This window comes from Electrophorus electricus, chromosome 23 (assembly GCF_013358815.1).
Source record: "Electrophorus electricus isolate fEleEle1 chromosome 23, fEleEle1.pri, whole genome shotgun sequence".
NCBI lineage: Eukaryota > Metazoa > Chordata > Actinopteri > Gymnotiformes > Gymnotidae > Electrophorus > Electrophorus electricus.
This window is the reverse complement of record NC_049557.1, coordinates 5,289,892-5,304,508: the sequence shown is the minus strand read 5'-3', so window position 1 is coordinate 5,304,508 and position 14,617 is coordinate 5,289,892. Positions and strand designations below refer to the sequence as shown.

The 14,617-nt window shown below is 41.5% G+C and overlaps 3 protein-coding genes across 3 annotated transcripts; all 3 read left to right on the top strand.

The window, feature by feature from the left end:
* Positions 1–35: 35 nt before the first annotated feature.
* Positions 36–2,775, top strand: mrpl55 (mitochondrial ribosomal protein L55). The gene is made up of 3 exons (XM_027001347.2): positions 36–242; positions 2,131–2,332; positions 2,487–2,775. Exons 1-3 carry the CDS (start codon positions 193–195, stop codon positions 2,631–2,633), a joined length of 399 nt encoding a protein of 132 aa, XP_026857148.2. The 5' UTR covers positions 36–192; the 3' UTR covers positions 2,634–2,775.
* An 89-nt stretch (positions 2,776–2,864) lies between these two features.
* On the top strand, positions 2,865–8,851 carry slc5a9 (solute carrier family 5 member 9). Its single transcript, XM_027001346.2, has 13 exons — positions 2,865–3,249; positions 3,444–3,515; positions 3,893–3,997; positions 4,137–4,301; positions 4,397–4,502; positions 4,578–4,658; positions 5,139–5,344; positions 5,729–5,864; positions 5,987–6,094; positions 6,398–6,548; positions 7,182–7,350; positions 7,695–7,910; positions 8,093–8,851. Exons 1-13 carry the CDS (start codon positions 3,121–3,123, stop codon positions 8,423–8,425), a joined length of 1,977 nt encoding a protein of 658 aa, XP_026857147.2. The 5' UTR covers positions 2,865–3,120; the 3' UTR covers positions 8,426–8,851.
* Positions 8,852–9,640: 789 nt separating this feature from the next.
* gclm (glutamate-cysteine ligase, modifier subunit) lies at positions 9,641–14,525 on the top strand. The gene is made up of 7 exons (XM_027001293.2): positions 9,641–10,003; positions 10,788–10,853; positions 11,917–12,001; positions 12,089–12,145; positions 12,471–12,673; positions 12,848–12,962; positions 13,263–14,525. Exons 1-7 carry the CDS (start codon positions 9,881–9,883, stop codon positions 13,430–13,432), a joined length of 819 nt encoding a protein of 272 aa, XP_026857094.1. The 5' UTR covers positions 9,641–9,880; the 3' UTR covers positions 13,433–14,525.
* The last annotated feature ends 92 nt before the right edge of the window (positions 14,526–14,617 follow it).

The following is a 14,617-nucleotide window of genomic DNA, read 5'->3' as shown; positions in this document are numbered from 1 at the left end:
TCGCCTGAAAACGCATTATTTTATAGAGTTGCTAGGCCACATTATCATGTGACGTTTCTAGACGGGAATAATTTCGGAAACCACATTGTACCTCTGCTAGCTAGCGTTAGCTAAATAGTGACCTTTTCAGTATCCAGTCTTCACAGTTTATCTAGGTAGCTATAATCGTCTGGGACACACGCGTTTAATGTTATGAATATGGCTCTAAGTAAAATATGGACATATCGCTGCGGTATGTTTAGGTGAGTAACAATACACTAACTGTACCGTGTTGTTAGCCTAGCACGACTGCGCTAGCTAGTTAGCGCTAGATAACGTGTTTGTACTTCATTACCTTGACAGCGAAGGCGAGAATAAATTGCATCTCACTGTTGACTGCTTCTTAAATTCTCAAGGGTTACGGTTAATGGCTCCTTACACGTAACCTACAATGAAACAATGAGATTTAGCAGTAGCTAACGCTAGCTGTAAATAAATAGTTTACTTTGAAATTAATCCTATTCTGAAATAAGTCGTTTGACATGTACGTTTTAGTTTGCCTGACATCGTTATCTGTTTTTACAACTAAAGTAGTGTTTTTCTGGATTTTATTCACATACACTATATTGCCAAAAGTATTCGCTCGTCTGCCTTTGCACTTGAGTGACATCCCAGTCTTAAGACATAGGGTTTAATATTATGTCGGCCCACCCTTTGCAGCTGTAACAGCTTCAACTCTTCAGGGAAGGCTTTCCACAAGGTTTAGGAGTGTGTTTATGGGAATTTCTGACCATTTTTCCAGAAGTGCTTACGTGAGGTCAGACACTGATGTTGGCCGAGAAGCCCTGGCTTGCAGCCTCAGCTCTAATTCATCCCAGAAGGTGTTCTATTGGGTTGAGGTCAGGACTCTGTGCAGGCCAGTCAAGTACTTCCACACCAAACTCGCTCATCCATATCTTAATGGACCTCGTTTTGTGCACTGGTGCGCAATCATGTTGGAACCAGAAGGGGCCATCCCCAAACTGTTCCCACAAATTGGGGACCATGAAATTGTTCAAATGATCTTGGTATGCTAAAGTTCCTTACACTGGAACTAAATGGGCTGAGCCCAACTCCTGAGAAACAACCTCACACCATAACCCCCCCCCCCCCCCCCCAACAAGTACCGTTCTCCTGGCAATTGCCAAACCCAGATGCGTCCATCGGATTGCCAGACGGAAAAGTGTGATTCATCACTCCAGGGAACACGTCTCTTCTGCTCTAGAGTCCACTGCATCCAACGTGCTGCATTGTGCTTGGTGATGTAAGGCTTGGATGCAGCTGCTTAGCCATGGAAACCCATTCCATGAAGCTCATTACACACTGTTCTTGAGCTAATCTGAAGGCCACATGAAGTTTGGAGGTCTGTAGCGATTGAGACTGCAGAAAGTTGGTGACCTCTGTGCACTATGCATCTCAGCATCCGCTGATCCCGGTCTGTCATTTTACGTGGCCTACCACTCTGTGGTTGAGTTGCTGTTGTTCTCAATTGCTTCCACTTTGTTATAATACCACTGAGAGTTGACTGTGTAATATTTAGTAGCAAGGAAATTTCACGACTGGACTTGTTGCACAGGTGGCATCCTATCATGGTACTATGCTGGAATTCACTGAGCTCCTGAGAGTAATCCTTTCTTTCACAAATGTTTGTTGAAGCAGTCAGCATGCCTAGGTGCTTGGTTTTATACACATGTGGCCATGGAAGTGATTGGAATACCTGAATTCAGTGATTTGGATGGGTGTGCAAATACTTTTGGCAATTCTGGCCTATATAACCTAGGTGTTTATGTAGGGGGGTTTAAGTTGATTTAAATTTAGATTTAATTAAGTTTAAAGAGTACAGTATATTTAATGATGTATATATTTTCACACAACTGCTTTTCCTGAGTTTTGCACAAGAACTATTACATTTTATAGAGTTCTCACAGTGCTTTCTGCATACCTACTTATCATATCCTCAAGAACTTAAATTACCTGTCAAATTTGACCTAGCATAACTGCATCACTATGGAAGACAAAGATATGAAGTACATTTTCCCTGAAGAAATGGTGCAGATATTTCAGGTCTTTTCCCTGGATATCAGATCTTTAAGTGTCTTTCCTTAACATTAGGAGTCTTCATGAAGTGGTCTCCCAGAGGTGTCTACTTGCTGTGTCCTCGTTTCACAGCACACACACTCAGTCAGGCTCCAACAGAACGTCTGTGGTGCGTTTTGGCAGACAGAGATATGAACGCATGTACCCAGTCCTGCTGGTACGTCCAGACGGGTCCACCATCAGTATCAGATATAAGGAGCCTAGAAGAATAATAATGGTTAGTATATTGTTTTAAATATTGCCAGTACCCTTTTCATTTTTAGGAACATGAATAAATATTGTCACTGTCACTGTCAGCCATTTTTTCCTTTTAGAATATATCAGTGAGTGTGAGGACAGAATTGACCCTGTCTGTGTTTTTAACCCTTCAGATGCCTGTGGATATTAGCGCACTCTCAGAGAAGGAGAGGAAAGCTAGGATGAGGAAGCGGGATAGCAAGGGGGTGGTTGTGCTGAAGGAGGACTTTGAGGATGACTTTAAAGCGGACGACTACAGCAAGTTCTGGAAGAAAACGTGAACGCTCCTGAAGTTAAAGTGTTAAAAGGCTCCCTCAGAGAACTTAAATATTTAAATTTCAGATGTAAAGAATCTTTACAAAACAACTGTTGATTTTTGCTTTTTGTTTGTTTAGCATCCTGTCATTAAAGGTTTTTGCTATATGCATAGATGTGGACCTATCTTTTTTACTTAATTTAGACAGTAGATTGTTGATATGCAGATAAAATGATGCTGCTACAGCATGTATTAATTTAGAATATTGATCGTGCTCTTTTTTAAAAATATGGGAGCTAGAGAATTACTTTCAGCACATCTCATATGGCAGTCAGGCTGGTAACTCTCTTTAATACAGCACATCCCCATGTGATGTGTTTTCAGCCATGTTTCCGGTTTATGTATAACCAGTGAGGTGAGTTCTCAACATTTTTTGATAACAACTTCTCTAATGATTGACCAAATTAGCACTAGCCTCAAAGTTCACACTCTTTTCTGTAACACTTTAAAAAATGACTTCTGCACCTGAGCTTGTGACGAGCACAGTGGAACCTGGGACAAATGGAAGGTTTACCTTGGAGGTCGCTGATATCGTAGTGGTTGTGGTCTATTTTGTGTTTGTGCTGGCAGTAGGGATATGGGTAGGTTAATAAACTTAATAAAACTTAATAAATTGATTCTTTGCGAGAGAGAGTGAGATTAAGGAGGCAGGTGTGTTGATTCATGTTTTTGAATTCCTTTCAACGCATTTCATATGTTTTAATGTTTAGACATGTTTAGATTTTCATTCATGGCAGTTTCATGCTCAGTTGTGTGTATTCCTGTGTTTTTAAAGTCATCATTCAGGGCCAACCGGGGTACCATTGGAGGATATTTCTTAGCAGGCAGGTCCATGACATGGTGGCCAGTAAGTTTTTGCTGCCTTTTGCTCATTTGTGTTGATGTACTGCATCTGTACAAATATTTAAACATCTGACTACTGCATACATGTACAAGGAAATCTTTCAGTTGCATTGCTCACTTAAGTATGCCCATCAGGAAGAAAGATATTTTAGAACTGGAGATAACACAATTTCTTGGCATTCAGCTCTAGTTGGATACTGATAAGAAAACTGCACATGTTGGAATATTGGTTAAAATAATCCTGTGTTTAGGCTGTTTTACTGAAAGGGAGCAGATGAAGTGCATAGAATCCCTTTGCTCGGTTAAAAATCCTTTTTATAGTGATCTGTATTTGAATGTTTTCTGAGAATTGGACTGTTGCGGTGTGTTCGGCTCTGATAGATTGGCGCATCTTTGATGTCCAGTAATGTGGGCAGTGGCCTGTTCATTGGATTAGCAGGGACTGGAGCAGCAGGAGGAATTGCTGTGGGGGGATTCGAATGGAATGTGAGTCCAGCTGTTCCAGATGTTGAAGATTTTCACTTATTCCACACTGCTGTCATATTAGTAGCTACAGGTGTCTTAGACAGCCTCAATTCATCCTAGTTGGAAAAAACACTGGCACTGTGCACTACGTTAACTCTAGGCAGCGTGGGTCCTCATTGCCCTGGGCTGGATCTTTGTGCCCGTGTACATTGCTGCTGGAGTAGTCACCATGCCCGAATACCTGAGGAAGAGGTTCGGTGGCCAGCGCATTCGAATCTACATGAGTGTGCTGTCTCTCATTCTCTACATCTTCACCAAGATATCAGTAGGAATCCTAAGTGCATACCTCTAATAAATACGAAGTACCCAGTGGCACTTCTGAGTCTAGGGACTCTCACGTTCTCGTTTTACCCTTTGCAGACAGACATTTTCTCTGGAGCTTTGTTCATTCAGGTGTCTCTGGGATGGGACCTGTACCTCTCCACGGTAGTACTGCTTGCAGTCACAGCGCTCTATACTATAGCAGGTAAGAACACGTCACAGTGACACTGCTGGTGCATCAGCTGCAGGTGATCCTCTAACTGCTGATGTTGTATTGCAGGTGGGTTGACAGCAGTAATCTACACTGATGCATTACAGACGGTCATTATGGTAGTGGGAGCATTCGTTCTTATGTTCATAGGTAAAATTACTTTTTAACCTTATAATGCTATTTTTCCCCTTTATGGCATTCGGTAACATGTATTTCACCAGCACAGGAATTTACAATACTTTTAAAATCGGGGAGGAAAGTAATTGAATGATATTGTGTTTTCTGTGGCAATAGAAAAATGGGTAATTCCCATATAAGAGAAACAGGCTGAATATTGGGTACAAATCTAATTAAACAGAGGAGAGCTGTGTCCAAATGAACCAAAAGCTGGAGTTAGAATGACCGTCATTAAAACTGCAGATAATAGAATTAATCCTATCTACAAAACTCCAAAAGCATTTTTTAGATGTCAAACTTTATAAACATGTAAATGAGTTAATTCAGTGCAATTTGTATATAAACCTCTGATATAATTCCCAAAGTAGCATGCTGTTTTTACACTAAAACTGGTATGAAGGCTCTTTACACTATTGTCCTAACTTGCACCATGGTGCATTCATCCCCTGCCAGCGTTTAATAAAGTAGGCTGGTATGAGGGCCTACTGGAGCAGTATGGGAAAGCCGTGCCTAATGTCACTGTCCCTAACACTACGTGCCACCTCCCTCGGCCTGATGCCTTCCACATCTTCCGGGACCCAGTGACGGGAGACCTGCCCTGGCCGGGCCTGCTCTTCGGACTCACTGTGCTAGCCATGTGGGTGTGGTGCACTGACCAGGTGATCTCCGCACCATCCGTCACCATGTGAAACTGGGTCTTATATGAAAGACTAAGAACGACAGGCTATTACGTGCTGGTGAGATAAAGCCCTTATTAGTAAATTAGGTGCATTCATTAAGTGCCTGTTTCAGATCAAGGGCCTTGGCTTATTTTATACTAAAGTTTAAATTGCATTTCCCCCCCCCCCCCCCCTTTTAAATGTGAAATCTAGTTTGAATTATTTGAAAATATACAAATGATGTGCAAATGTAGCCCAAAGCCCTGCAAATGAATGCTTCGAGCTGCACTCACCTGATAATGAAGCTTGCTCACTGTGCACAGTTGGTGCTGAGGGGGCTGTTCGTTTTTACTCCTGTGCTTCTGTTTCTGCTGCAATCTGCAGGTGATAGTGCAGAGGTCCCTGTCTGCCAAAAACCTGTCACATGCCAAAGGAGGCTCGGTGCTGGGAGGTTACCTGAAGATCCTGCCCATGTTCTTCATTGTCATGCCAGGCATGATCAGCAGAGCACTCTACCCAGGCATGTCTAATCACCTTGCATCTCACAAACTGCTGAAAATCATAGTAGGTGTTGACTCTTGTCAAGATGTTACTTTTAAAAAAATGTACTGAAACATCTGGCTGTGTGTCTGCGTGCGACAGATGAGGTGGGGTGTGTGGAACCTGATCAGTGCTTAAAGATCTGTGGTGCTACTGTTGGCTGTTCTAACATTGCCTACCCTAAGCTAGTGGTGGAGCTGATGCCAGTAGGTGAGACTGCCTCATGCCCTTCTCCATCTTTCAGAATGTCTAAAAACATAAGTATAAACAGCAGATTAAACACACACACACACACACACACACTGAAAACAATGTCGTTTGGCAGTAATAAAATTTTACACATTACTGAAGGTTTTGAGTATGTTGATCTGAACAGATGTTATCATAATGCAAGTAACTCAGAGATTGGGAGTTTGAAATTCCACTTCAACTCAAATAACTTTTCAAATAGATCTCTCTCTCTCTCTCTCTCTCGTTCCTTGTATTCTTCTCTTTTCCCTCCATGCCTTGCAGGAATGCGAGGGCTGATGATTGCGGTGGTGATGGCGGCCCTGATGTCCTCCCTCACCTCCATCTTCAACAGCAGCAGCACCCTCTTCACCATGGACATCTGGCAGCGGGTGCGGCGCCAGGCCTCTGAGCGGGAGCTGATGGTAGTGGGCAGGTACGGACCCGCTCGCGCCGCGGGCACCAGAGTCAGAGCGGTGCTGACGAGGGGAGGCGTCTGCTCCGACTGCTGGCGCGTGACGCGCGTGCGTGTGCGCGTGCTGGGTCCCGCCTCCGGAAAGACCTTTTGTGTAAGCAGTTTGCATCAGATGAGGAAGAGAGAAGCAATTAAATGGAGCTTTATTGAGCTTCCTGTGAACCATATGAAAATATCAACAATGAAAAAGGAAAAAACAAAACAGGCTGTGGTGATAGGGGCGTTGTAGTGTAAATATGGGATAACTGTTAGTATCAGTCCCTACCTTATTATGTTATTGTATTAAATAATACATTATTTTTATTACTCAGGGTGTTTCTTAATAGGGTGCCTTGGAGACTCTAGGTGCTTAAATATGCTGCCATTCTGGTCAGCTAAGTACTTTATTACATTATCAGCATATATTGTTTTTTAAAAATATGAACTACAAATAGTTTTATAGTATATAAAAATGAGTCATATCACAATGACATTTTAAATGTTTTCTGTTCAGCTAATCTTTTAAAATTGATTTGGTTACATATATTATTTCTCCAGCACCAAGACCACCTCTTTCTTCCCTGTCTCAAGAGCCTGCTGCGCTTGCATCCACAGGGTCTTCATTTTAGTGTTGGTGGTTCTGAGCATCTTGTGGATTCCAGTCATCCAGTCAGCCAATAGTGGGCAGCTGTTTGACTACATTCAGGCCATCACCAGCTACTTGGCTCCTCCCATCACTGCAGTGTTCCTTATGGCCATCTTCTGGAGTCGAGTGAATGAGCATGTATGATGTCCTTCAGCACTGATCAGTGAACTGATAGTGTCGTCCGATTATTGTGCTTTGTCTTAATTAGGCTAATGATTATGACAAAAATAATTGTGGGTTAGTGTTGAAATTGTTTTTATCGATGCTCCCCAATTTTTTCATTCCTCACCTTGTGTTCAATCAGTTCTAAATCACTGTAAAAATACATTATGTTAACCTATACTGCTGTTTCTGTTTTTTTTACATCTACTGACTGAAACAGTAAATCTCCCATTTGTTTGACTGTGTTTTTCTAAATGAAATATCACAAGCATCCCACTTGAACAACCTTCCCTCAGTACCTTTATCTGTCCAACCTGCAGGGTGCATTCTGGGGTCTAATGGTGGGCCTGGTGGTGGGAGTGGTTCGTATGGTGATGGAGTTTGCCTATGGCACACCTTCGTGTGGTGAGGAGGACCCGCGACCCACCCTGCTGAAGGACGTGCACTACCTCTACTTTGCTCTTATACTGCTCGCCCTGACGACCCTGATCATCACTGCAGTGAGCCTCTGTACTGACCCCATTCCAGAGCAACATGTAAAGCTCCCTCTGTCTCATCCTCACACACACACACATTTTACACCTTTCCCCTAGCAATTTCATACCGTGTAAAATTGATTCCAGAATCCTGTACATTTTACTCTAATGTCCATCGGTCACATTTGTTTACTTGCAGCTGACTTTTATGTTCGTAATGACGAACTCGACTCCCTCCACAGCTGGTACGTCTAACCTGGTGGACAAGACACAGCCAACAGCCTCGTGTGGAGCTGTACGATCCCTGGGCGTGCCTGTCAACACCCATGAACCCCGACTCTGCGGCTCTGGGCTCCGAGCAGAGGAGGGACAGGCCCGCGTGCTGGAGGCGCGCGGGCATGTGGCTGTGTGGGTTATCCGAAGGCTCCCGACCGCAGCTGAGCAGCGAGGAGCAGCAGGCACTGGAGAAGAAGCTGTCCAGCATTGAGGAGGAGCCCATCTGGAGGAACGTTTGCAATGTCAATGCCCTCATTTTGCTTACAGTCAACGTCTTTCTTTGGGGCTACTTTGCTTGACGTCAGAATGCTTTGGAAATATATGGCGAATACCTGCCACATCAAGGGTTTTGTGTTATTTTATACATTTTAAGCCATGATTTTAAAGCTATTTATAAATCAAGATTGGTAAAATGCATGCAATTTAATAAATATAACTTATATCTCATTTGTTAGGAATAGGCATTAATGACTGTTCAACCTTCTTTGCTGGTATTTGGCTTTAATTATCCTGCAAATACAGATGCTCTTACTGAAAGACAGATGCTTGTCTGCTGAAAAAGAACCAGGAGGATTCTCCTTTTGTCTTTTGCTGCTTCTGTGTAGCTACAAACGATGTGGCTGACATTTCTTAAAAAGTAAACATTTATATTATGTTTTTATAGAGTAACTTTCTTTACAGTTAGTTTACTGTTGAGGTCAATGGAGCTTATTTTAATTAATAATTAATCACCTTTTTGAAATTTACTTTAGGTATACTTTAAATATATATTTTTTAATTTAACCTAACCATATTTAGGTCATGAACAGACCTGTATAGTATTTGGCTGTTTACTAAAAATAGTGTTATGATGTTTTTAATAATAGGTAAGTTTACATTAGGTTTTCCTTACCTAATGTAATTTACAAGTTGAAAATAGTATTAACATAGTAATTAACTCCTGTATTAGGTCAACATTCCCCATACTGTCCATGGGCAAATAAATACACTTGTCAATAGTTGGGAAGAAGAAGAAAAAAGGTTGTTACTAAAAGGTTTACATGGTAAAGATTGTATGGTGATAAGAAGGAAAACCACTTGTTTTCCTTTGAGTTAGGAAAATGTAAATAATTGTAATTAATTTGTTTACATTATAGTTTATTAAAGCAGAAGTTCATGGTTTATTAATGGTGTACAAAATAATATTAGTTAAGGGAACTAATGTGTGCGTTTTCTTCAACGATCAAATGTAACCTAATAAGATAAAGGTTACATTTTGTATGAAAACGTCGTCTGTAACACTGTAGCTAGCAGTTTCAGAGCTTGTTTTGAAAATGTTTCTTAAGCACAATGCTTATATCGTAAATTAACGAAGTATGATCTATGCTTCTTGACTGATTTTTGCTGACGTACTACATCGCGGTAACAGTCTGGTTTTAATATTCAGTTTTCTTGAATATGCAACGTCATGGTGACCACGGTCAATACAATACACTTTCAGTGATAGACTGTGGAAGGGTTTGGACTCCAGACCAGTTTTCCCAGCCCACCCAGTCTAACCAGTGGGGGCCAGGCTGTGGATACACGCGTTGCTGTGATACTCCAGTGAATGAACCACCGCAGCCTGTAAACGTGAGGTCATGGCAACCCGGTAGAGCCGCAGCGATCCGTGCAGGTCTCGCTGTTCATATGAGCGGAAAGGTGACGTGAATTTTAACGTTACCACCTAAAAGACACTCCGGCTGTTCTCTTATTTTAGTCTAACGCTGCGGAAGATGGAGCCTCATGTCACCGCGAAGTTGTTAATCGACAATGCAACAACTCTGAAGCTGCACACGGGCAATTTAGTGAACCGTAACCGGCTCAAGAAGAAATGTCCATCTTCGCCAAGTGAGGAGGTAGCCAAGCTTGTTGATCTCTATGTTAACTTCTCCGTGGCATACATTCCTCCATGTGCGACCTCATCTAGATTATTGTCTTCCACAGCCCTTGGAAACGATCACCATTAAGGGAATGGTAAAGGAGCACGCCAGCCAGCTAGCTTAGCTAAGGAAGCTGCTTTACATATCCATCATCTAGCATATTAGTAAGAGTTAACTAGCTGGCGGTAGGTGCTGGACATAACTTTTCCCAGTGACCGGATTGATATGTGATGCAGAATACTGAGTTTAATCATCAGTTCAGAAGTATCTAACCTAGCCGAGTTGGATATGTAGCGTTAGCTAGCTATCTCGTTGGTTAGCATCGTACTGGTATCTGACCAGTATGTTAAGTGCTGTTAGCTAAGTTAGCTAACGTAGTTGGTTAAGGAGCATATTGCGAGGTCCGAATGTAACCACGTTTTACATGACTCCGTATGAGCGTATATTTAATTGCATATCAAATGTCTAATTTAATTAGGTTTGGGAAAACACGTGACTTAAAAAGGAAAAAAAAGAAAGACAGTTGCTGTACGAAGCGGACATAATCACATTTTAAAACTAGTATTTGTTCAGTTTGTGTAAATCCTGTCGGGCGAGTGTGGCGCAGGCGTTCAACTTTCTTGTCAGGTGCAGTATGGCAGTCGCTTGTAGTTGGTTCCCAACGCTGAGACTTTACTGTATATAATCGTATAGGTACGTAACATTAAAATGTTGTTCTGTAACATTGGCATGTTTGAATATCTTATCGTTTCATCCTCAGCTTCAAGACTGTATCAAAGTAACACTTAGTGAGTGGTTTGCGACAATACCTCCAACACTTGAACCAGTAAGTGTTTGCACTCCTTCCCACACACGCACGCAACCAGACTGTAGACAAAGTCAAACAATGAGGTGGAGTTTGCTTGTTTCTAAGAAATAAAGACAGTACTTCAAAAGGTGTGAATGAGAATTGTAAACCGTCTGTCTTTTGGACAGTAGGTTGTAGTCAACTAAGCAATTGTTTGAAGACTGACTTTAGCTGATTAACCAGTGAAATCAGGTGTTGCTCCAGCTTGGAAAGAAAGAAAACCAGCAGCCACATGGACCCTTTGAGGGAAAGATTGCTCATTTCTGCTGAATATGATGCGTCTGACCTGTCCCAAATTGCAAATGAGTGGTGGCCCAGTTTTGGCCCACATTTACTACTTTCATCCAGCCCACATTCCCCCTTGGAATGACTGCGTTGACTTCTTCCGAATCTAGATGCCGAAACATAGCCACACCTTCAATGTGGCCATTGGGCCAGTTTTGCTAAACATTTCACATGGTAGGGTTGGATTTGGACCACACATTGCCCCAGTTTGTTACAGTGGTTCAAATACTGTGACAAACTTCAACTGTGGCTGCTACAGTTTGGCCATACACTTGCCATTGCCGTAATTGTCCCCTAAATCATCTGCTATCTGGGGTCATTCTAAACAGGCACATACATGAGGGTATGTGACAACGTCTGAAGAAACATACTTTTTGTTTGAGCAGTCATAGGCAGGGCAAGTTTGTTTGTTTATATAGCCCTTTACATTGCAGCAATTAAAATTGCTTTACATACAATATTTTTATACTTAGATTTAGCTGACACTTTTATCCAAAGCACCTTACAATTATGACTGAGTACAACTTGAGCAATTTAGGGTTAAGGGTCTTGCTCAGGGGGCCAACAGTGGTGGGGTTTGAACCAGCAACCTTCTGATTACAAGTCAACTTAAGCATTGAGCTAAATTCATCCAAGTGTTTAAAGCATTTTTGTTTTGTCTAAATTAATTCAGAATCCTGGGAAGATATTTGTTGAGACATGCAAGTTATACGGTGCTTACTGTCTTATTGTTCAATGTTTGGTCTGTATTTACTAGGAATTGCCCACCATTCTGGATTGCACGATCCCGGAGAATACAGAGCTCATCACACCGGAGGAAAGGGAAGAACTGAAAGTGTCTGGTAAGTAATGGTCGTTCTTGACCTTTGAAAGAATAAACTCATTTTACAATGCTATTGTCATCATGTGCTATTTTCGTCTCTCTACAGTCAAGCTGTTTCTTAGTGAGTCTGACTGTTCATCCATTAGAAATGCTGTGGACATGGGTGAGTGACAGCCATCAACAGCTGTTTATTTATAATCATTACATTTCTATCTATCTATCTATATAGCACCTTTCTCAGACTCAAGGATACTTTTATAGATATCAGCTTTTACCCTTAAACACTGATAAATGTGACTCTTGGGTAGTAGATCTAGAAGACTTTCCACTCACTTGAGCAACTTGATGAGATACTGTGGCCATAAAAATAACACTTGCTAATGCTCTTTGAGCTACTTTATCATTCGTGTTGGAATTTCTGTGTTATTAGCTGAATTATAATGAAGGTATATGGACTGATGGTGTATGCTCCTCCCTCTCTCATTCAGTGTGTGTGTCATTGGGCGTGTCTCAGCTCGACTCTGTGATTATTGCCTCTCCCCCGCTGCCTGAGGGAGAGGGTCTCTCACTCGCTCACCTGCAGCCCATGTGGGCAGAGCTGGAGACTCTTGTTCAGAGTCAGAAAGTCGCTGCCATCGGAACCTCGGACCTGGACAAGACTCTGCTTGAGCAGCTGTACAACTGGGCACAGGTAGGAGTGTCCACAGTGTCTCGGATACAGACCCCGCTGTCACTAGAACTTCATGACGCTGATGTTGAAAGACTAGGGAGAAGGGTGTATATAATTTGTCATTATTGGCTATTGCTAACTTATGAGATACTGTGGTTATTTGAGTTTTTAATGTATGCTTACTCTCTTGTTAAGGTTAAGCCCAGTAGTAACCAGGTGAACCTGGCCTCTTGCTGTGTAATGCCTCCAGACCTCACTGCATTTGCGAAAGAGTTCGACATCCAGTTGCTGACACACAATGACTCCAAAGGTGCTCACCCAGCTTATCTTAAGAATATTACCTAGATAAGAACGTACTGTTTTTAAAACTGGCATTATGTCAAGGGAATTTGGATAAAAGTATTAAACGAGACATTTTAAGGTTGTTTTTAGTATTGTGTTTTCGGAACTAGCAGTTAAAAATTCCTCTGACATACATTAGAGTGGTGGATTTATTTTTCAAGTGCCGATGCCACAGTTACGTCATAGGTGTAAACCTACAGTTCCTTCGGTGATCATGGCTTAGTGTCAACTGTCTTGTGTGAGACTGACTAACAATGTTTGTGTGTAGAGCTGATCGGTGCGGCAGGCTTTCAGGAGGCTGTGAAGGAGAGTAGCAGAGACCTGCATGTGGCAGACTGGAAGCTGGAGTGGGTCTTGCGTTACTCCATAATTGTCAAGAGTCGAGGCATCATCAAGGCCAAAGGTTACCTTGTTCATGCAAGGAAGGACACCCAGTAGGATCTTCTGGAGTGGACAAAAACCTAATAATACGGAATTAACAGAATGCAAGGATTTTTAGCTTGCTACTCAAAATTTAGGCGAAATGAACTTTTGATCTGGATTTCCATTCCTATTCACTATGGTGGTAATTAAATTCAGCTGACCACAAAACATGCTGTGATGAGCACTGATGCTTAGACATGAACAGAATATTAAACCTTTGTATTCTGACCTAGTCCACTGCAGTCTGGGCCATGTTAACAATTTTACATTTTACTTAATGTCGCCGATAGCTAACTAACATGTTCAACAGACTATGCGCAAATGTGGTAAAGTGCCTCTTTTCTCATTTTTTTTGGTCAGTAATTTTCTGATTTACCATGGGTCTGCTAAAAGCAGAAATTAAGTATAAACACTACATTGATACTACAGAAGATGAATAGTACTTTTAGTGGTATTAAAGGAGATTCCACATGAGAAATGTGTAGATGTGTCTGGAAGGGCAAAAATTAATTCTGAGGTAAAGCAAATTTGATGTGGTTTTCTTGTGGGATCCACCAGCACTTACCCAGTGGCAGTGGAGAACACCACTAAAGACCATATACAGAAATGATTAATTACTGAGTTTACTAAAATGAATTTTTATGGATGATTAGATATTTTCACATTTTCTGTTTACCTAAAATTCCCTGCTGTTGCTTTGTCATTTGCTACCCTTAAAATATGTAATATGCTTATCACTTGTACCTTTTGATATTTCAATGTTGCACCTGGCCTAGGTAAATGTGTGTCTCAGTTGTGAGAAAAATATTTAATGGAAAACTAGAGACATGCTGTAAACATGCATGACATGATGTGTGCGTTTATTGTAAATAGGAACACTGGAAAATTACACATTTTAAGGATTTGCATTCGAGTATCAAGTTGATTGTCTGAAATATATATATTTTTGCTTATGATTATTTATTAATTATGGCTACCGTTTAAATATTTGGATCCAGAAAACTCAGTACTGTACATGCAATTTCTTTCCTCCCGGTTCCTATGTAGAATGTTTTTAATTGAGTTTATAAATCTAAAATAAAATGGCGACTCTGCTTTTGTTTTTTTATTCTGCGTTGTGAAATATGTGGCAGTGTAAAACGGGTATAAACTTGCGCTCCATGTCGTCGCGTACGAACGTCGATCGAATCGATGGTTAAA